Source organism: Chiloscyllium plagiosum, chromosome 24 (genome assembly GCF_004010195.1).
Source record: "Chiloscyllium plagiosum isolate BGI_BamShark_2017 chromosome 24, ASM401019v2, whole genome shotgun sequence".
Taxonomy (NCBI): Eukaryota; Metazoa; Chordata; class Chondrichthyes; order Orectolobiformes; family Hemiscylliidae; genus Chiloscyllium; species Chiloscyllium plagiosum.
In genome coordinates, this window is record NC_057733.1 from 22,938,433 (window position 1) to 22,961,724 (window position 23,292).

At 39.3% G+C, this 23,292-nt stretch overlaps 1 protein-coding gene across 7 annotated transcripts in view; it reads left to right on the forward strand.

Annotated features, from left to right (window-relative positions):
* Positions 1-19,266, forward strand: part of LOC122562075 (protein HEATR9-like) — a 67,779-nt gene extending 48,513 nt beyond the window's left edge. For 6 of the 7 annotated variants that reach the window (XM_043714562.1, XM_043714564.1, XM_043714565.1 and 3 more), the window contains 7 exons: positions 2,962-3,150; positions 4,306-4,398; positions 7,061-7,180; positions 8,955-9,028; positions 11,075-11,126; positions 15,396-15,482; positions 17,466-17,679. In XM_043714562.1, coding sequence (XP_043570497.1) covers positions 2,962-3,150; positions 4,306-4,398; positions 7,061-7,180; positions 8,955-9,028; positions 11,075-11,126; positions 15,396-15,482; positions 17,466-17,669 — 819 coding nt within the window. In that variant the 3' untranslated portion in view covers positions 17,670-17,679. Of the gene's footprint in view, positions 1-2,961; positions 3,151-4,305; positions 4,399-7,060; positions 7,181-8,954; positions 9,029-11,074; positions 11,127-15,395; positions 15,483-17,465; positions 17,680-18,958 lie in introns of those variants that run through there. The other variant, XM_043714566.1, reaches the window with a different exon arrangement.
* The last annotated feature ends 4,026 nt before the right edge of the window (positions 19,267-23,292 follow it).

Here is a 23,292-nt window from a genome sequence, read left to right on the forward strand (position 1 = left end):
CCTCGACATTTAATGCTGTTAACCATTGCTGAATCCTCTACTATTAACATCTTTAGGATTACCATAGCTCATAAACTGTACTGGGCCAGCCAAATTAATACTGTGGTTACAAGACCAGATCAGAGGCTATGAATTCATCAATGAGTGAGTCACATCCCAACTCCTCAAGACAGTCCAATATCTACTTTGGCACCTCATTCCACCACTTTCAGCCTTTTCATCACCAACTCACAGGTACAGCATTTTGTACCATCTACAAGAAAGCATTGCAGCAATTCACCCACACTCTCCAAACCTGTACCTTTAATATCCAAAAGAACAAGGGAAGTAATGCAGGGAAACACATACCTTACACTCCAAATCACACGCTGTCAGAAACACACTACCTTACACTCCAACCACACACTGTCCTGACTTGGAACTATATTGTTGTCCCTTCATTGTTGCATCAAAGTTCTGGAACTCCTATCCTGACAGCACTGTTAGTAAACCTACATGAAGTGAACTGTAGTGCAATGGCACCTTACCACCAGCCTCTCCAGGGCAATGAGGGGCATGTATTTACTAGCTTAGTCTGCAATGCTAACCTCCCATGAAAATATAAAATAACACTAAAACACCCCTTCAGAATTATGTGTTTCAAATCTCTCATTCTTCTAAACTCCAGAAAGTTCAGGCTCAGTTTACTCAGTATTTCATCTTAGGACAATCTTCTTATCCCAGGCACCAAACAGTGCACTGCCTCCAAAGCAAATAGTTATGCAGACTAAAACAATACATTGTAATCCAGGTATCCTCTCACCACAGGCATGTACAAATGCGGCAAGACTCCATTATTTTTGTAAAACAAAATATTTTGGATACTGGAAATCTAAAATAAAAACAAAAAGTGCTGGAGGAACTCAGCAGCTCTGGCAACATTTGAAGAGAAAGAGGCAGAGTTAACAAATTCATTCCAAAGATTCCTTTTCGGAACAAAAGACAATTCATATCAGACTCAAAATGCTAACTGTGCTTCTCTCTCTCTGTGTGCAGATGCTGCCAGAGCTGCTGAGTTTCTCCAGCATTTTCTGTTTTATTTTTAAGACTGACTTAGGTAGGTTCTGGATTAGTCAGAGAATTAAGAGTTTTGGGGGAAACAGAGGAAAGTGGACATGAGGAAGGTTGGAATAGTCATGATTCTGTTCAATGACAAATCCGGCTCAAGAGGCCGAATGGTCTTTTCGTTATGGTCTAAAAATGTAAATGTATTGACAAACAATTTTGATTATTCAGATATATATAGATAAAACTGAAAACTATGTGTTAGCTTTAAAACACTTTAGCAAGTAACAGTAAAATTCATGAAAAAAATGATGCTGTGGATGATTCCAAAATTATTCTGTGGAAACAAGCTTTTAGCATGGGAATGGGGTGCTTTCCTGCAACAGTGGTCGATGGTTGAATTCCCTTCACTGGAGATGGGGATAGATTCCAATTAATCCACTGTAGGAACCCTTGAGAAGTTGTAAAGATAACTTTCAGTGTGATTTCGCCTATACACGCTAGTGGAAGAAGTTGTGATAAAGTGAGAGAGAGAGAGAGCAATTGGTTGTTGCTCTTCAGTCACAGCAAATATCTTCAGTCACAGCAAACTCTCTCTCTCACTTCAAAATGTAAATGCCATAGCTGACTCTTAAACTGGGCCATGAAACCTTTCTCTGAAAGTTCTGAAAAGTATACAGTTCCATCCAAGCTCCCTGCTCCTTCCAGATGCAACATTGTTTTGCTTGTGCCTTTTTTTCCTTAGCAAAGTGTCCTTTGTTTAAAAGTTCAGGATATATATATATATATATATATCCTGGAATACAGTGTAAAATTTGGAGGTGTAGCAAATCAACTGCAACTGGACATAAGCAAACAGATAATAGGATTTGGAATTCAATATGTTATGAGTAGATTTAATTCAACTTTTTAAAAAATTATGTGAACCCTTATATATGTATATATATATATATATATATATACATATATAAGGGTTCACATAATTTTTTAAAAAGTTGAATTAAATCTACTCATAACATATTGAATTCCAAATCCTATTATCTGTTTGCTTATGTCCAGTTGCAGTTGATTTGCTACACCTCCAAATTTTACACTGTATTCCAATTTGCAAATAATTAATACTTCACAATAAAGCAATGGTGCTCGCACTGACCTTGGGTGACATCACTGCCTGCTGTTCTCTGAATGAAAATCAACCATTGATCATATTGAACCCAATTTTCTATTCAAACTGAATCTAACTTTCCTGTTCAATGAGCCTCAATTTTATTAACCAGCCTTTTATGTAGTACATTGTCAAGTGCTTTCTTAAAATCCATATAATTAACATAACTCTTCATTTTTTCTCTGTTACTTCATCAAGGGGCGACATGATGGCTCAGTGGTTAGCACTACTGCCTCACAGCACCAGAGACCGAGGTTTGATTCTAGTCTTGGGCGACTGTCTGTGTGGAGTTTGCACATTCTCCCCGTGTCTGCGTGGGTTTCCTCCGGGTGCTCCGGTTTCCTCCCATATGTCAAAGATGTGTAGGTTAGGTGAATTGGCCATGCTAAATTGACCATAGTGTTAGGTACATTAGTCAGAGGTAAATGTCGGGGAATGGGTCTGGGTGGGTTACTCTTCAGAGGGTCGGTGTGGACTTGTTGGGCCATAGGGCCTGTTTCCATACTGTAGGGAATCTAATCTAATCAAAGAAGTCAATTTAACAAGCAGAGTCTGCCTTTGACAAATCCAAAATGATAATCCTTTACTAAGTCAAATTTCTCCAAGTGCCTGTTAATTTTCTAATTATTGTTTCTAAAATTTCACATGCCACTGATGTTAATCTGTGGTTACTGGGAAAGTCCTTACACTTTTCCTTGAACAAGGTGGCTGAATGAGATCCAACTGTGTCTCATGTCTCATTGTCCTTTCAGAGGTCTGAGATCAAAGCTAAGGAAAAATTGGTTTTCATGTTAAGATCATTCATGACAACACTGCGCTCCAAAGATATGGTTCCTGTGAATGCTACAGCCTGCCTGTGTTATCTCAACAAAAATGATGAAGAAGCAATTGACTATATAATGAGCTACCTTCAGGATGGCACCTCCTACCAGAAGGAACAGGTACAGGCCTCAGTTTGTTTCTTTTCGACCTCAAATTTTAGAGAGAACCAGCATTTCATCTGACTTTCACCCAGACTGGATGCAAGTTTGGAAAAGCATAGATTAACCTTTATATATATCCTGACTTTTGAAATGATACCTTACAATTTTAGTGACTAAAGCATAAAACTGGATCAATAATGTGTTTATTTGATAGTGACAATTGCAAACAAAAGAATTCTCTAAAACAGGAATACCTGAACAGAATTCTTGTGATTATGTATTCTGTTAATGAAGTTGACATCTGGCTGGTGTCATAGTGGCCATCAGCTATAGGTGAGCATCATCATCTGGATGTTTGGTGATTGGTTCCAGCAATTTGCAGATAGAACCCTATAGAGAAAGTCCATTTCCATTGGTTCAGCTTCTTATTTAATAGGTAGAATTTACCTTTCTTCATAGGTTGTAAATTGTTGATAGTAGCTGGGTTTGTTCTAACAAATCCCAATGGCTCCTCTACTCCCCTTGTCTAAGTAAAAGAAGATAAAATGTCTGCACTAGCAGGAGGGGTTGATAACAGGAAGACACACTGTTATGGAGGGGAGATGAAGAGAATTTTCTTTGCCCAGCAAATGGTTCTGATCTGGAATGTACTGCCTGAAGTTGTGGTGACAAGGAAGTCAATATTGCCTTTCAAAAAAGCAATTGGATAAATATTTTAGAAGGTTTTTTTTATAGGACTATGGTGATAGATCTACTAATAAGACCGCACAGAAATGATGGAGCAAATGGCCTTATGTATTATTTAATTCTATGAGGGAACCATCTGACCTACTGCCTCCTTGAATTGACAATTTGGCATAAAGGTCTATGCTGGCAGGATGCTAGTAAAACTTTTTTTATATCTATGGTAGTCAATTAAATGCTGGCTCACAAGTCACCAGATTTAATTGCATTTCTAAATTCGGCATGGTGGATTTAAAATTGCTTGCTTTGAGTTCAGTTGTAGCCTAGGAGAATACATCCTCTCTACCAGAAAGTCATCATGACACAATCTCATGAGATGGACTTCTTAAGTGGTCAAGAAACTTGGAGCAACATAGTTCTGCTAATTTTACTTGTATAAAGGAGAAAGTGAAGAAAAGTTAAGGATTTAGTCACATTTCCTTCCCACAGGCTCTGGAAGTGGTGGTCAGATTCCTCAGGATAAATAAACAATACCAGATCCAAAGTCTCCTGGAGCAGCTCCGAACCTCCCCTGTCTATAAGGTTTGTGGCAGACTTCATTGTTTTTCGTGTACCGTGGAAATGACCAACACAACCAGTTAAAATGAGGTTCATGTAAGTTTGAATTGGATCAAGAGACTGGTACAATCTTCGTGGCAGTACCCTCTTGATTAGACTCTCACATTTCAAGTGTTTATTATGTCCTGCTGCCCCTTCCTCCTTTCCCACTGCATTCTTTCCTTCCCCCCTCTCTCTCATCCCTGTTTTCTGTTTTGCCCCTTCCCCCTCTCTCGCCCCTTTCTTTCTGTTTTCTGTCTCTCTGCTCTTCTTCCTGCATTCTCCCCATCACCTTGCCCCTTCCTTCTCCCACCTGACTTGACCCTCTTCTCTTCGCACCCCCCAACCCACACCTTCTCTGTACACTCTCCTTGCCTCCTCACCTTCCCCCTTCTCTTTCCTGGCCCCTATATACTTCTGTTCCTCCCTCCACTGGCACTTTCTTCCTGCTAATGGCCTAGTTCAGCAGCATCCTTCCAGTAGCTCTGGCACTGTGAACAGGCCAGCTTGATCACAGAGGTGCTGGGATTGCTGTTCCATGGAATCCCAGGACCATTCGAAACACATTTAGAAGATTATCTTCCAATACCGTGGGCGGTACGGTGGCACAGTGGTTAGCACTGCTGCCTCACAGCGCCAGAGACCCGGGTTCAATTCCCGCCTCAGGCGACTGACTGTGTGGAGTTTGCACGTTCTCCCTGTGTCTGTGTGGGTTTCCTCTGGGTGCTCCGGTTTCCTCCCACAGTCCAAAGATGTGCAGGTCAGGTGAATTGGCCATGCTAAATTGCCCTTAGTGTTAGGTAAGGGGTAAATGTAGGGGTATGGGTGGGTTGCGCTTTGGCGGGGCGGTGTGGACTTGTTGGGCCGAAGGGCTTGTTTCCACACTGTAAGTAATCTAATCTACCACATCTAGACAGATTGTGAAAACATTCTGTCCAGACTAATGCCTTCAGAGCACATTACACATACCTAAATTTGTCCCTTTTTTAGTGGGAGTTATTATCCACCATCAATTATTGCATACATTTATTCAATAATAATCAAATGGGCACTTGCTTTCTTGGTGAATGGTTGGGTTGACATGTGATTGTAGTCAGAAGTATGCAGAAATGAATGAGGTCCCATGCTTTGAGCAGATGATTTTCTCAGGAGGCTGATACTTTGCTGTCTGTTGTATTCAACTGTCAGGCCCTTCGATTGTAGCAAATTACAACAGGGTCCACCACCAACTTCTCAGGGCACCAAAACAATGAAAATTAATGACAGCCTTATCACCCTGAGACTGAATAGGAAAAGAGATGAAATGTCCAAATAGAAACAAAATCTATATAAGAAGCCAGAAGTACTTGACAAAGAAATATTTGACGGTTTGGGGAAAGGGATAGGAGATTCAACACAAGGAAATGGGCTGAATGGTCTCCTGTTTTGCTATAAAACATCTTAGATTTTGTGGCTTGGACTCCACTACTGTGCTTGTCAAGATTCCCAGCTGTTTTATCCACAGATTAGAAATGCTGATTTATATCCCAGGGAAAAGGCCATTTGGTGTGTCTGCAAGGTATTGCCTTGGTTCTCTACAGATTTGAGGCCTAACAAAAAGCTTCACAGGGAAACCACACCATCTGTTGTCTCAGCTGCTGTGAATTCCACTGAGGCTTTTCAAGGCATAAAGAACAAAATTACACATGGGAACCTTGAACCTCCCCAAGTACAACCCTTGACATAGATTCACCCACCCACAACTTCAAATACACCTGTTCCAATCTAGGAGGAGCATTGAATTACATCTCTAGAAGTAATTTTGTGATAATGTAAAGTATGTTGGCAGTCAAGTAAATCAGCAGAGATGTTAAATGGATTGCTCATTCATTTTCATTCCTTTCACACCCTCATGTAAAGCCTACATTGCACCTAATAAGTCATGTAAATGAGAGCAGAAAGTTACAAAGGGATATTGACTGAGTGAACAAAACTCTGGCCAATGGAGTTCACTGAAGGGAAATGAATGGTAGACCTCAGAAAGACGGATTAGCGTATTTCCTAAATGGTGAGAATGTGGAACTGTGGAGGAGCAGAGATTTAAGAATACAACTCAAAAAAATCACAAAATGCAAATATATAAAGAGGCTACTGGAACCTAGGTCAATGTTATATTAGAACTAGAATCTATGTTATGTTCCATTTGTACAGGGCTTCAGTTGGACCTATTTAGAGTGCTATGTGTAGCTCTAGGCACAGCAAAAGGAAATAACTTGGAAGGTTGAGAGTGCAGTGATATTATGCAAATAGGATTAGGTTATAAGAACAGGTTGTATAAATGAAGTTTTCTTTTACTTGTATTCTCTATAGAAGAAAAATAGAAGAAAATCTGGAACTCTGTCCCCTGAAAAGGCTACAGCTGATGAGGTCACATGGAATTTTGTGGGTAGATTTTTGTGGGATAACAGTATCAAAGGATATGTGGAAGTTGAGTGATCTGGATACAGATAATGGTGGAACAGATTTGATAGGGTGAAAGGTCTGTTTCTGTTCCTAGCACAGTGACTGAAACCAAATCTGGTACACTGCAAAAAGCTTTTGTCTGTTGAATTCCATTCTCAAATCTGACACTGTCTCTTAAATCCATTTCCACATTTAATTCTACCAGCACCGATTGAAGGCATTGGATTTATTAGCCTTTGTTGGATTGTCGCACATCACAAAGGCTGGCATGTACCAGGCTGTGCTCGAGGCACTGAAGCAGAAACTGTGGGATGACCCTGTTCTGGTAAGTAACTTGGAAAGCTTTGTACATGATTCCCCAATTCCTGAGTCTGTGATTACACAACATGGTATTGCACAGGGTGGGTCTGGAATCCTAGGTAATTGTAGTGGTAGGAGGTTTTATATTTTCACGTCACTCTGACAGGGCTATGGACAGGTTTCTTGTTCTTGATCAGAATCCAACTAGGAAAGAATGGAATTTGCATGCATAGGACTAAGCTTCTCTGTGAGATTTGCTGTACTTCAGTGTCCTGACATTCAGTGATGAATGTCTCCTGGTGTTGGAGAAAGAAACCTGGTATTTGTGGAACTTTACCCTCGAAGTGCTGAACGGGCTGAAATCTTTCTCTCTTAAAATTAAACCTAACCACCCCACTCCTGATTCCAGACACCTTAGCAACAATTTGTGTTTGTATAGCACCCTTAATATGTTGGATTTGCCTCAAAGTTTTTTACAGGAATGTAACCAAACATAATTTGACACCAAGCCAAATAAGGGGTAATTAGAATAGTTGAACAAAAGTAGAGATTTACAAAAAGGAAATTCAGAACTTGGGGGGTTGACAGGCTGAAGGAGCAATTCAAATTGAGGACGTACAGGAGATCTGAATAAGACGAGTGCCAATATCTTGAAAGAGTTGGTGCTATGACAAACTAAAGAGATAGGTATAGTGTGGCCAGGACAGATTTGTAAACAAAGATTTTTTTAAAAATCGAGGTGCTAGTCCACTGGGACCTCACGTAGGGGTGGGATGGATGCACAGGACTTAGTACAAGATATGGGATATGATAAGCAGAGTGGATGACCTCAATTAAAGAAGGATGTACTATCCAGGATTGTGTTGGAATAATTGCATCCGGAATTAATAAGGTCTAAGATGTGACTAAATGGAGATCTTTAAAATCTGAAACATTTCGAGAGAGTGGAAACAGTGAGTTTATTTCCACTTGTAGATGGAAACATAACTGAAGTTATCAATGTAAAATAGTCACCAAAAATCCAGCAGAGATTTCAAAATAACTTCTGTAGTCAGAGACTGGTGAGAATGTGGTACCTGTTACTGAGAGGAGTTGCTGAAGTGAATGGCGTAAACTTATGTCTGGGTAAATTACATAAATGTATGTGGGAGAAGGGATGACAGGGTTAAGATGATAGATTTAGATAGGAAAAATGGGAGGAAGTTCAAATGGAGCATAAACACCAGAATGGACTTGTTGGGATAAATGACTGTTGTGTGCCATATATTCTGTGTAATCCAATGAATTGGAGAATTATTTTTCCAGGAGACACAGAGCAGGGTTGTGGGGGTAAGGTAGGGATTGGAACATGACACAAAGAAGTGATCAGAGATGATTTTAGCAATGATTGACATGTTGAGAGTAGCAGGGCAATGTGAGATGACAAGCTGTAAATATAACATGGGAAGTTTACTTGGAGAGTCTACAATAAGATTAAAGAACAGTGAAAGCTGAGGAGTTGAATTTGGATTCAGTAAGTCATTTGGTGTAGAGGCTGAGGGAGGCAAACTATGAAGATATCTCAGTGAGAAGATTTTATTTAATCGTATTTGGGAGGGTGATGATGAAAGGGGACTTAAAAGAAAGCTGAAAGGAATTTTCTGCTAAAATAGTTAATGTGGCAAATACTGCATCACTGACGGTCACAACTACAACTAGTTTCTGATTCCTATTGTACAACATTGGTTATATTGAAGACTGATAGAATCTGCTTTCTCTAGTGATGATGTACAATCTAACCCTTTCGTCCTGACCATCAGGCTGTGCGTCGACGGGCTGGCCTGGTTGTGAACTTGCTAGATATGAAGATGACAGTCTGGAAGGACATGGAACAGTGAGTTCGTAACTGACTCTCACAGTAAAATTGATCTTTGTTTTTGTCCCTTCTTAGCATGGGCTGTTTTCTGTCTGAATGGATTATTCACTTGTTGAATAGCTATTGAATACCTTGTTGAAGTTATCTTAGTTCCATCCCATTGAAAGTAGGAAAGTTCGACAGTGTGTAAACCATATGTTCTTCCAAAATACTACCCAGGTCACAAGGGTGAGAATTACTCTTAATTGAACCTCTTACTCCCCCACTGAATATGGCTGCCTTCTGTCACCTCCCCCCCCACCACCATCCTTCCTACTTAGAACAGCTGATTTCTACTTTCCAGCAATTTCTATCGATACGCAGAACTGTTGTAAGTCTGCATACTGTTTGACTATGGCTCCACTGAAAAGCACAAAGCTGGTCTCAACTAACGTCCACACATATAGTCACCAGTACTTTCAGTGATTAGATGATTTTGTTGCCTCAGTTGCAAATATGCCTATTATAGTAGCTGTAAGATTCGCACAGGCTATTTGCCAGGAACACAGGTCTGCTCAAGGCCAAAGAAGGAAAACAAATGAGCATCTATTTATAGTTAGTGGAATCTTTTTAATGCATCGTTGACTGCATCTTTTTGTTAATTCATGGGATGTGTGTGTCACTGGTAAGGCCAGCATTTGCATCCTATTTCTAAATTTCCCTTGAGAAGCTCATGGTGAGCCATCTCCTTGAACTGCTGAACTCCATCTGCTATAGGAATGCTCATAATGCTCTTAGATAGAGAGTTCCAGGATTTTGATCTAACTGTGAAGAAATGGTGATATAATTTTAAGCTGCAGATGTGGGTGTTGCTATGTACTTGATAGAAATCATGGGTTTGTAAAGTTGCCATCACAAGTGCATTGGCATGTTTCTAGGCATAGCTTTAAGATGGTACACACTGCTAGTATTGTATAATGGTTATAGAATAAATAAAGTGGTGATTGGGATACCTCACCCTTGTACTTCTGTATTTATGTATGGAATTTTTTAAAACAGATATGGTTATAGTGCTGGCTAGATCATTGTCAAGTACTTGTATAGCATAAATATTACTAGTTATTTTGATTTATCAGCTTAAGCCTGAATCTTTTCTAAGCCTTGCTGCGTGCTGGCATAGACTGTGTTTTTTTTTCACCTCTGAAGATTTGTGAATGGAACTAAACATTATGCAAACATTAGTGCATATCTCCATTCTGACCTTACAATGGAAGGTTGTCATTGATGAAGATGTTGAAGTTGGTTAGTCCTAGGATATAACCTGAAGAACTCCTACAACAATGTCCTGTGACCGAGGTGTCTCACCTCCAAACAATCTCAGCCATCTTTCCTCATGCTCAGAATAACTCCAATTATTGGAGTATTTTTCCCATGATTCCCAGTAACTTCAATCTTGTCAGAACTCCTTAATGTCACTCTTGATCAAACTTTGCCTGTTGTCTTGAATTTAGTTCTTTTATTCATGTTTGGATAAAGGGAGTATGCTGAAATATCCCCCACTTGCCTGGAGAAGTTCAACTCCAACAAAACTCGAGGAGCTCACCACCAACCAGGAAAATGCAGCCTGTTTGATCTGCACCCCTTTTTCTGACTTTTAAAATTCATTCCCCCCACCACCAGTGCACAATAACAACTATTCGCAAGAGATACAAGATGCATTGCAGCAACCTGCCAAAGTACCTTCAACAGCATCCAAAAAACATGCAAACTCTACCATCTAGAACAGGGCAGCAAATTAATGGGAACACCACCTGCAAGTCACACATCAGCTTGATTTGTAATTATATGAGCCTTCCTTCACTTTTGCTGGGTCTAAGTTCTGGAACTCCTTCCCTAATAGTGTTGTGGCTATATACTGCAGTGGTTCAAGAAGGTTACCAACCACCACCACCTCAAGGGCAGTTGTGGATGCTCAATAAATATGTGCCAGAGGTGTGCACATTCCAAAACAAAACCTCACCGAACACAGCCAATAAATATCACCCACTTTCCAGAAGACTGATATATTTTCTTTCTGTTTAACAGACAACTGAAAGATGATGATGCAGAGGTCAGAGGTAGTGCAATCATGTCACTGGTAAGATAACATCTTTTCAATATGTTGTTATTGGGATTGTAATAGTTTATGCAATGAAACATGAGAGGTGATGATGTTAGGATTATAATTTACAAAATCAGCATCAAAAATTCAGTTTAGTCCAACATGGGTTAGATACAGAGTCTCTTCACATTGTCTCATTAGATGTTCCCAGGCCAAATGCATCATAAGGGAGGTACAGAGTAGAACGCCCTCTACACTGTTGCATCAAATAGTCCTATAGCAGGTACAGCTCCGTGAACTGCTGCTTATAATGAAAGTTGCTACCATCATCCTCTAAGTGTAGGAAACCACATGGTCTAACTTGCCTGCTTGGTCTAGTGTGGTAAAGCAGAATATACCCTGGTTTAACTAGAAAAATCTCTTGAAATTAAAAAGATTGAGTTTATTGCATGTGTGCAGCTAGTTAGAGATAATAATGATATAATAGATGTTGTTAGAGAGACTTTGAGTAGGACCAGATTTTGGGTGTATTCAACTCTTCCCCCAGCTATTGTTTTCTCATAATTAGTATTATATATTTATGTATATAATTACATTTACCTCCAAGCCATCTCTCTTCAAATATCTGACTTTGTAAATTTAGATAAGCTGGAAATTTCACTGTTCTCCTGGAATGTGTTCTCTTTAGCCTTGGAAGACAATAAGTCTTCTGGGTTAAAAACCATTGAGTTTGAGGCTCTTCTTGAAAGTCTTTAGTGCCAAAGGGGTCATATGAAGGAACCACAAGAACATGATTCCATTACATTAGCTATTTCTCCATTGGGTTCATCCCAATTAATGAGTGGTGGATTTTTAACCTGTAATGGAATCATGTTCCTGTGGTTCCTTCATATGACCCCTTTGGCAGTAAAGATATACCACCTCTGCTTGTCTGCAGTTTCTTGGTTGACTGTACCATTTTTGTTTAGATACCTGATCCACATCTGCCACTGTTCTAAATGTGACAAGTATCACATGTGATAGTTCCTGTTGTAGTGCATGGGCTGTTGCATATGATAGGAATGCTCCTTAATATATACATCTTTGTGGTCCTATCGACATAAATGTGAAGTCTTTGATAGGATTGGGAGGTATGTTTTTGGGAGATTGAAGTACAGTGAATCTATAATTTAGCGGCACTATGTAGAGTCAGTATTCTTCTTCAAGAGTATTTTAACTGTCCTGAAAGCACACTCAATGTTCCCATTTGATTGGGGGGATGTCAGCAAGCTTGTGGCAGGTTCAAATCCAGAGCTAGCTGCGAATTTGCTGAAGCACCCATTAGTGAACTGTTTTCCATTGCCTAAAACAACTACTTCATGGATATCATGCATTTGAATTATTTCATGTAGACTCTGTATTTCCAATTTCTGCTGTCTACCCTAATCACCGCACTGTTTTCTCACATGTTATACTTGTAATTTTAATTAGGGGTTGATAGAATTTGTTGATCTTTGATGTCTGATGGTCTGTTTTAGGATTGAGCTATGTTGCTTTTGGACTTCAACTTCACTCATCACCTGCAAGTTTTTCTCTAGATTCAGGTCTTCTCTGGATTGTAATGAACCTATCAAAGACTGAACAGCATTTACAAAAGAAATCTTTCTCTTATAAATTCTGAAGTCACCATAGTTGCAGTTCTCCACTAATCTGTAGAGATCATTAGTGAAATCATCAATGGATTCCCCAGATGCTGAACTTTTTCAAGGATTTTACTAGTTCAGCAATTACCAGCTATAACATGACCAACTATACTCCCAGTTGTGTACAAGGATTGTGTATAACTTAATTGTTCAGCTTCTGATTCAGCAGAAAATTTGGCAGTCACTTTACATCTCCAAAATTGTTTTCTCCAAACATATTGAATTAGGTGTTCTATTCGGCTGACCTCTGAAACAAAATCTTCCTGGCAATATTATTTCTGACTTCATGTTTATGAATGAAATCATATATTTTATTTGCTTAATAATTTTTATTTTGTAGTATTAGTAGTTCTGCTGCTTTTTGCTGGACAGAAGGATTTTCCCAATTTTTTGTAGCTGAAGTGGAGAGTTCATATGTTTTCATGGCTGAAATCGAGGAATCCCACCGTTCATGGGTAAAAGGGATGAATCATGCCTTTCCATGGCTTTGATTTGTGTATGAGCTGAAACTTTATTGCTGGAACAGCACAGCAGGTCAGGCAGCATCTAGGGAACAGAAGATTCGACGTTTCGGGCACATGCCCTTCTTCCTGAAGAAGGGCATGTGCCCGAAACGTCGAATCTTCTGTTCCCTAGATGCTGCCTGACCTGCTGTGCTGTTCCAGCAATAAAGTTTCAGCTTTGATCTCCAGCGTCTGCAGACCTCACTTTCTCCTTTGATTTGTGTATCCCGCACTTTACAGTTTAACAAATAATTCCCTCTTTTAAGCATGGTTTACAGAATGCGTCCTGCTCCTCGTAGTTTCAATAAGCAATTCCTGTCTTTATTGCAGTTCTAATAAAGGTTTTCTCACTTTCTCTGTGTCCTGAATAAAGTTTTCCACCTTTTTTTCCTGGTTAGATCAGATCTACTTGGGCTTTTAATTTTCTCAACATTATTGCTTAAATTACGTCTCATATCTGTGACCTTGGATTAATTTTTTTTGTGGCTTTTTACTTGTATTTATGTACCCTTGGCTTGGTGGTGCTTGCTTGCATTGGTGGTGAAGCTCAATCTGAGCTGTAAGTAATTTCTAATTTTTTAAAAATCTGTTATTCTGCCTTTTTAAATAGTCCCATGGCCTAGGAATTTGAAATTTTACTCACAGAACCTTTGGTGAACTCATTGCTCTCTGCTGAACTCTGCCTTGGCACTACTTCCACAGACCACAGGCTCGTACTGCAGCCTATATCTGCTAGAGTTACTAATTCTCCTTTCACGTTTAGCTGCTAACTCTTCTGTTGCAATGTGTCTTCTCTGACACTGAAAAGTGTGTCTCTGAAATGCTTTTACCATTCTCTGAAATACTCTTCCTTGTTGAGGATTGCCACAAGAGTTTCTTTTGTTGGATTCTTAAATCTTCAGCTGACTATGATGTACAAGAGATGATTTAAAGTTGCATTTGGAGCTCTGACACCACTCTGCACCCATACCTATGTCGTATGAGCTGCTGCCACTCATGATAAAGGCTGTTGTGACCACCCTACTTAAGTGAAGAAACTATTTTGTTACAGTGACTTTTGAGGGCTAGCTGTTCTTGTTTTTGAATTTACCTTTCACTTGAACCCACTCATCCATCTTTGTTGGTTTACAGCCCTGTCTACTAATTCAGTTATTTGCTTCACTCAGTCACTGGGCAAAGCCTGTTTAACTGGAGACCAACAAAGCAGTTCAGTCTTTCCACAGTACTGGTCCAATGGTCTATGAAATGATTCTCTTGCTTCCCACACCACTCCTTTAACCAGCATTTTACATTCAAATTGATTTATCCTGTTATCAATTGACTTCTGACTTGGGTAACAATACAGATCTGATTAGTTTTGAGGTTTTATTTTTTAATTTAGATCATTATGTGTGAAACTCCTCCAATAGATCTACAAAATCTACCTTAGTTCTTGGTTCCTACATGAACAATGACCCTGGCTCCTCCTCTTCCCTCTCTTAGCTCATCTCTAAGTGTGAGAGGTGTCCCTGGCAATACAAACTTCGAACCTCTCAGATGTGTGTGTCGAGAGCAGTGTCTTTCTCTAGACTATATTGTTCCTTATCACAACATTCCTCTTCACTCCACTCACATGAATGTTTTCACGAAAGATTAGTTTGCCTATTGAACCTGCACTCCTGGTCTCATCCACACGGATAGTCAGCACTTTGTACCTGTTGGTGAGTCAAGGTTTGAGGTTCCTCCATCATTACATTCAGGGTATCTGCCTGACTAATGGCCTTCTATCACTATCATTGATTGACTCTAAAATTCTACTAACTTAAATGGTGTGACTGTCTCCTTGAACAAAGTGCCCAGATAACTATTCTTTTCCCAAATGCCCACAGTATCTATAACACAGAATCCAGTTAAAATTTCTTGAAGTGAGTATATTTACTGCAGGTAGAGTTGTCTGGGGTCACAATTCCATTTACAAACTTCAACCTGTTACAGTGGTAGCAAATCACACATGATTTCTGACCAAATTTATTTATTTGTTTAGCTCATTGTTTAAATTTAATTACATCAATTATTTTCTGATTAATTAACTGGTTTATCCGAAGGAAATTAAATTGTCATTTCTGACCTTTTGCTTACAGGGTGTACTTGGATTACCTAATAACAGAGTGCTCCAGTTGCTGCTAGACATGGTGGAAGTAGACTTAAGTCAGTATGTGCGATTCCAGGTTAGTCCTTTCACCTGAGCCCTAATGGCACTGTCACAAAACACACTGCAGTGAAGGCTGGATTACAATAAGGATAACAGGGCCTGTTGTACTTGAGTATGATCTTGTAGGAGAGAAAATGGCAGCACAGGCAGTATGTCAGGACTCAGTATGTCTTAGCTGATAATATCAGCTGTAAATGAGCCTTCCAACTCAGTAATTATGATGGAAAAGAAAACTTCCGTAATGAAATTACTAAGGAAACAAAAACTACATTATTCAATAGGTACTATGTATTCAAAAAAGATATTAGATAGGGATGAGACTTCCAAGGGGTGAGAAATACAAACTGACAGGGGACAAATGCTAAAATGGTGATCTTACTGAAGATGTTATATCTCACAGGAGACTAACAGACAGTAACAAATAGAAATAAATTGAGACTATAGTGTGGTGGTTATTAGAATAAGATGGAAGTTTTTGCCAAACAAAAAGGACAAGACCCTGGGTCCAGATGGATTGTCCTGTAGGTTTTCAAACTTGGGAACAGATAGTAGAAGCAACGGTACCCATATGTAACAATTCAATAGCAGAATGAATAGTGCCAGAGAACAGGCGGACATCAAAAATGATTCCTATCTTCTAATGAGGAAACTGAGAAATCGAATGAAGAACCAGCTTGTTAGTTTATCAAGCTTTAGAAACACACTTGAATATTTGCCAGAGGGAAAAGCAGTAGCCTCATAGTAAGGTTACTGGACTAGTAATTCAGACCCCAGGCTAATGCTCTGGGGATGTAGTTTTGCAATCTCTCACCACAGCAGATGGCGAAATTTTAATTCAATAGAAATCTAGAATTAAAAACTAACGCAATGGCAACCTTATAATCATTGCCCATTGTTGTAAAATAAATCTGTCTGATTCACTGATGTTCTTTAGGGAAGGAAATTTGTCATCCTTATCTGATCCTTGCATGTGACTCCAGACCCATGGCAATGTGATTGACTCTTAACTGCCTTTTGAAAGGTTCCTAGCAAGCCATTCAGATCAAGGAGCAATTACAGATGGGCAATGAATGCTGGCATAGCCAGTGATGCTCACATCCCATGAACAAATTTTTAAAAATGAGAAACATCTAAAGACAAAATATATATTTTTTAATGTTATTGATTTCTTAAAGGAATAAATTATTTAGATTATGTTTAAGCAATGTTGTTAAATTATCTGAAGTATTACTAGAAAGATATGATGGTTCAATTAAATGAATATCTGGCTTTGAGACAATCTTCAATAAGGTGTCTCATGAAAAACCTGGAATAAATAATATTTAGATCAGAGACCATATGACAGAATGGAATGTTAGCAGCAAATCATGAGCTTTTCAGACCATCAGAAAGTGGAATGTGATGTCATCCAAGATGGAATTATCAAAAGATATCAAAGGAATAGTGAGGGATGGGGAAAGTTAACTTGGATGAGGAGAGGCAGCTGGCTCAGCTGAGTCGGGGGGAAGTTAGCTTAGTCAGAAGAGAGGGAGCTGGCTGAGTAAGTGTAAGGGGAGTTGACTTTGGACACTTCTCAAAAAGCATAGAGGATAGTGGTAAACTTCTAATTCACAGAATCTCATTCACAAGATCATAAGATGGTTTGTGCAGAAAATGCAAAACGTCCACCTGATGCACTTAGTAGAGCTATATGAGATTGGTTAGTATAGAGGGACCTCTACTCTCTGTCGAACTCACTCCTTACTTGCCCCACAATTTGTCGATGAGATAACATAGAGGGACTTTTACTCTGATTAGAACCCTTTCTTGTGCTCAGTCTTCTGGCTCCAACACTCCTCATTTGAATAAGGACTAAGGAAGCAACAGACAAAAACTGTCTTGCTGTTGGGCACTTTAACTTTTTCTTGTTTCAATTCTACATGCATTATCTGCCCTGTTCTACTGCAGCAGTTTGCAATCCACCATGTCTGAATTTCACATCATCTCCTATTTCTTGCAGATAATACGGACCTTTGCTCAATTGCGTCTGAATGATCCACGCGTAAAGCGCAGCCTGTTGAATCGGCAGCTTGGAGAGGGACCATTAGCCAGGTACTGTAAAAGAATAAAGTTAAAGGATCATATAAGGAGAAGGATACAGTTCTGTCTACCTCAGTCACTAAATAAAGAAAGCAAGATCCTGGACTCACTTCTCAGAAGGTGAAGTATATTAATTTTCTAACATTGGGTACAGTCACCTGGGTTTTATAGCACAATCCAAGATCAAGATAATGAGTTCCAGTTCCATGGTGGAAATATGTGAATGTGAATTCTGTAAGTTTCTAGGCTGACACCATAAAATGATCACAGAAAGATTAGCATCTCTGATAACTCAGGAAACCTGACTGGAAAGGAACATTGGTAATTGTTTAACACTGAAATAGAGCCACTACTCATGATGCACATAGACTAGTCCTAGCTCAGGACAGATTATTCTGCAAACCCATCCTTGGGTCTACATTGTAAAGGGATCAGCTGGTGAATTACTAATGGACAAGCCATTCTCAGTTACCAAGGGAACTCATACTCAGCGAGCTCCATTGGGAGATTAATTAGCAATTGCCCCTGGTCTTGTGGATGTCACCACAGAATCGAGGATCAGTTGGTAACATTCTTTCTTTGAGCCTGAAGCTTACATCGTCTGACCACACCAGAGATTTTAACAAAAAAAATCCAGGGTGCCATTGTAATTCTGATGGGGTAATGTACTCTAGGAGACTTTACAATTCAGATGAAACATTAAACTGGGGACCCATCTGTTTTCTAGGATCCAAAGAAAAGATCCCATTTTATTATTTTGAGGAAGTGCAGGGGGATTCTACCAGTCCTCTGGCTAACATTTATCCCTCAATCAACATTGCTAACAACAGATGATCAGACTGTTGTGTATATTATGTTATAACAATGATTACACTTCAAAAATATTTCACTAGCAGTGAAGCACTTAGAAACATTTTAAAGACATGAAAGGCTGTGTGGAAACGTAAATCTTTCGTTGTGAAAATCCAGCTCACATGTGACTCCACTCTTACACTAAGTGGTTGACTAATGTCCTTAGGCTAACTGGTCCTGACAAAAATGTCCCAAGAACAAATATATTTAAATATACATTCGATTCAACTGTCCCAAGTATCTCACATTGACCCTCAGTAACCTTTCATTGATTGGAACAGTTTTTCTGTGTGGTCTTTTGTCCTGTCATACTGAGACTGGGAACAGTGATTGTGAGTAACTTGTGCCATGATGTTATAATCTACTGAACTTAATTAACTAAGAATTCAAAATTAGAACTCATGGTATCACTTCTATAAATGCCTGAACTATGTTTCAATTAGGTCTTCATGCTGAGATCTTTCTTTGATCCACAGAATCTTTAGTCTTGGTTTAGAATTCAAAATTATTACATGATCTCTTTTATAATAAGTAAATAATCAATTGTTTCCATCATTACAGAGAGGCTCAAAAAGCAATGAGAATCCTTGAAAATGCACGTTATCAAAAAGTGACTTCCACTTCCTGATGCCAAATAGGGGAAACACAATGACATCTCAAGACATCACGTTGGAACCCAAGACATTATACTTACAGTATGAGGCACTGTACTGGCACCCCAAGGCAATATTGCCTCAAAAAATTATACTTGTTACGAGTGGTGATAAATGGGTGCACTGCAATACTTTACTGATTCCTCAAGGCACTACGTGTATATAGGGTTCCTGAACTGATGCTCAGCGAACTGAGACATACATTGAAGACCTGTAGAAATACACTGGTGCTCTGAGGAGTTATTTTGTGGCATTCATTTTGCATTTGAGTTGGCCTGGTTGATTTAGTCTCAAAATAAAACAAACTTGAAGTTTACAGTTTTGATATTGAAATCATATAGGTTCTCATTCTAGCTGTGGTAACACCCTGACATCTCTGCAGAAGGCAGAGGAGCAGAAGCAGGCCATTCAAACCAATTGGTTTACCCCACTATTCAATGAGATCACAGCTGATCTGATAATCTCAACTCAACTTTCCTGCCTTTGTCTATGACCCTTGATTAAAAATTTCTTTTTCAGCCTTGAATATACTTAACAATCTAGCTTTGACAGCCTTCTGTGATACACAATGCCATGGACTCTTACCCTCTAAGAAATTCTTATGCATCTCTTTCAATGTGTGAGCCCTTATTATGAGATTCTGTCCTTTGGTCCTCAACTCTTCAACGAGGTATAACAATCTTTCTATATTTACCTTGCCAAGAACCCCAAGAATCTTGTATGTTTCAATAAGGTCAACTCTCGTTCATCTAAATTTCAATGAGTTACAGGCCTGATCTGCTCAACCTCTCCTCACAAGAAAATTCCTCTGTGCCGGATAAGGTAAAGTTACATAGTCCCAGAAGACCATAGGGCTGCACTCTCATAACAAAGAGATGACTGGTGAGTTTAACCTGACAGTAACCACACCTCACCCAAAGGGTAAAGTTGAGAAAGTGGGTTCTTCATTGTGTTCTCAGCTAGCTCAGGATTTGAACTCATGCAGTTGGCATTGCAAAACAGCCATCCAGCCAGCTGCTTTTGTTTCATGCCCTCATTCTTTCCTGGTTTATTATCTGTTTTACATATAGCTACTGTTGAGGGCCTATTGATTACCAGCACCAGTGCTGCCTTCTCCTTTTTATTTCTTTCCTCCATCCATATGGATTCCATTTCTTCCTGTTCAAGACTATTTTCTTTGTATTGAATTTGTTTCATCCTTGTACCAACCATGCCATCCCACTACCCTTTCCTTCTTGCCTGTCCTGTCAAAATGTCACATATGCTGAATATTTAGTTCCCAGCTTTGATCTCTTTGTAGCTAGGCCTCTGTAATGACTACCCCTTAATTGTTTTATTCATGTTTTGAACACATCAGGACGAGGATACACATCAGATCCATTTGTCCAATAACTGTTGAAGTGAAAATCTTAAAACAGAGATTGACCAGTTGTTTTCCAGGCAAGGATACTAAGAGTTATGTGAACACCACCAGCTGGAGTTAAATTATAGATCATCCATGATCTTAGTGAATGGTGCAACAATATTGTGGAGCTGAATGGCTTCTTATTCCATTTTGTTTGTCTGAACAAATGATTTATGATGCAAAGTATACCAACAGCGTGAGTTCAATTTCTGCACCAGCTGAGGTAACAATGAAGGAGTTTTCTTCTCAACTTCTCCCCATCCCCACGATGTGGTCACCCTCAAGCTAAAACCACCATCAGTCATTGCTCTCCAATGACACAGCAGCCCTATGGTCCTCTGAGACAATGGTGACTACTTTATTGCAGTGATAAGGCATTTAGCTGTTGCCTGTTCAATAGGAGAACATAAATCAATTTAGACTGATCTTAACAGCAATGATCAGTTTATATCTCAAGCTCATTTAAGGTACTGCAGGAGACATTGCAGAGAACATTCATCAATTGATAGCAATTTGTGCAGAGGGTAATCATTGTTCTTTTTTGAGAAGAAGGCGATTGACATGAAACAGTACACATTTAGAATCAAATGTAACAAGAGTGATGATTAATATAGCAAAGGATGATTCTTAAATTGTAAAATCTCAATGCTGACAAATATAAACCAATTCTAAAGTGGTAATCATTGGCTTAATGAGAAAAATTAATATAAAATATTGGAAGGAAAAGGTTTGGCACAAATGACAGGCAGATGTATTCTCTGCGTTAATTTCTTTTTGGAAGGAGAGAAAAATAAAATCAGCAATTAATCCATATTTTTTTCTTTTCTGGGGACTCCAGGACCTTTGACAGCTGATCTGGAGATGGCTGTTGGTCAAGACTCTCCCATGTGCTGTCGTCTGGGGCCTCAGTGGAGGAGGGTGTGGGTGGCTGGGGGAACCATGCTGTCTGGTGTGGAGGGATTTGTTGATCCTCAGGATGTTGTATTGAGATAATGTTACGAGCCATCTTCTTCCTTTGGGCTGCTGAGCGCAGGACTCTGCTTGTGCACCTTCTGGAGGAAGACACACCAGCACGTCTCATGAGGTCATGTTGCAGCTGTACAGGACATTGGTAGGCCAATACTGGAATACTGTTTGCAATTTTGGTCTCAGTGTTACAGGAAGGATGTTGTGAATCTTGAAACAGTTCAGAAAAGATTTACAAGATGGTGCCAGGATTGGAGGGTTTGAGCTGTAGGGAAAGGCTGAGCTGACTGGGACTATTTTCCCTGGAGCTTCCGAGGCTGATGGATGACTTAGTAGAGGTTTATAAACGCATGAGGGGCATGGATAGGGTAAGTAGGCAAGAATTTTCCCAGGTGTGGGGAAGAGTCCAAAAGTAGAGGGCATAGGTTTAAGTGAGAGGGGAAAGATTTAAAAGGGACCCAAAGGGCAGCCTTTTCATGCAGTGGGTGGTGCATGTATGGAATCAGCTGCCAGAAGAAGTGCTAAAGGCTGGTACAATTACAAGATTTAAAAAGCATTTGGATGGGTATATGAATAGGAAGGCTTTAGAGGGATATGGGCCAAATGCTGGCATGGGACTAGATTTATTTAGGATATCTGGCCGCCCTGCACAAGTTGAATTGAAGGGTCTGTATCCGTGCTGTATAGCTCTATGATTCTATGTAAATTGTCTTATTTCATGAAGTGAGATAAAAGTATAATTGAGTTTTGAAATAGAGTTTAGATTTAAATTAAGGTTTGATCACTTTGAGCTTGAACTGTATGTTAGAATTTCCATTTACAACTCAAATTTGTCATATATATTGTTAGGCAAACAATTAATAATTGCATGCTTAATACCTGACACTTGATAATGGGATTGATTTGAGGATTAAATTATAATAACAAACACACTTGCAATAACCTCTAACAAATGGAGAAGAAAATTGGGTGGACTACATACCTGGCAGCTGATACTGCGTGGATTATATGACCGATCATGGAAGTTGGATGGTAGAAATAACTGGCAATGGAGATTAGACAGCATATAACCAGCAGCCAATTTAAGCAGCAAGTCTAATCAGCAGTATATGCTGAGTAGGATGCATAACAAGTAGCTGATACTGATTGGAAAAGGTAACTGATACTGAGTGAAGTAAATTTGATTGCTGATGTTAGATGGAGTATGTTACTGGTTGCTGATACTGGCTTGGGTATATAACCAGTGACTGATTAGCAAATATTTGATATTTAACTGGTACAGATACTGGTTGGAATAAATAACAGGTCCTGATCATTGACTGGAATAAATAACTGACCGTAACATGTGGTGAATGCATTTGGCGCTTGATACTGGGTGCAACATATAACTAGTCACTGATTTTGGGTGGAGTAAAGAACTAGTGCTCATGCTGCATGGAGACGGCATCTACTCTGCTGTTTGGGGAGTCTAGGTCTAGGACGCATTTAAAATCTAGATTTTTGAGAGATTGGGTAGGGGTGGGGTCAGAGTGGAGGGGCTATTTCAGTCTAACGTTGGAGAGATTTGGAATTCTTTTCTATAGATGACAATTGTGTTCTGATAAAGTTAAAAATCACACAACACCAGGTTATAGTCCAACAGGATTAATTGGAAGCACACTAGCTTTCGGAACGACGCTCCTTCATCAGGTGATTGTGGAGGGCTCAATCGTAACACAAAATTTATAGCAAAAATTTGCAGTGTGATGTAACTGAAATTATACATTGAAGAATTGATTGTCTGTTAAACCTTTCATCTGTTAGAATACAGTGATAGTTTCACTTCTTTCATGTGTAAATCACAAAACCCTTTTTTTAAAGTTTGCATTCTC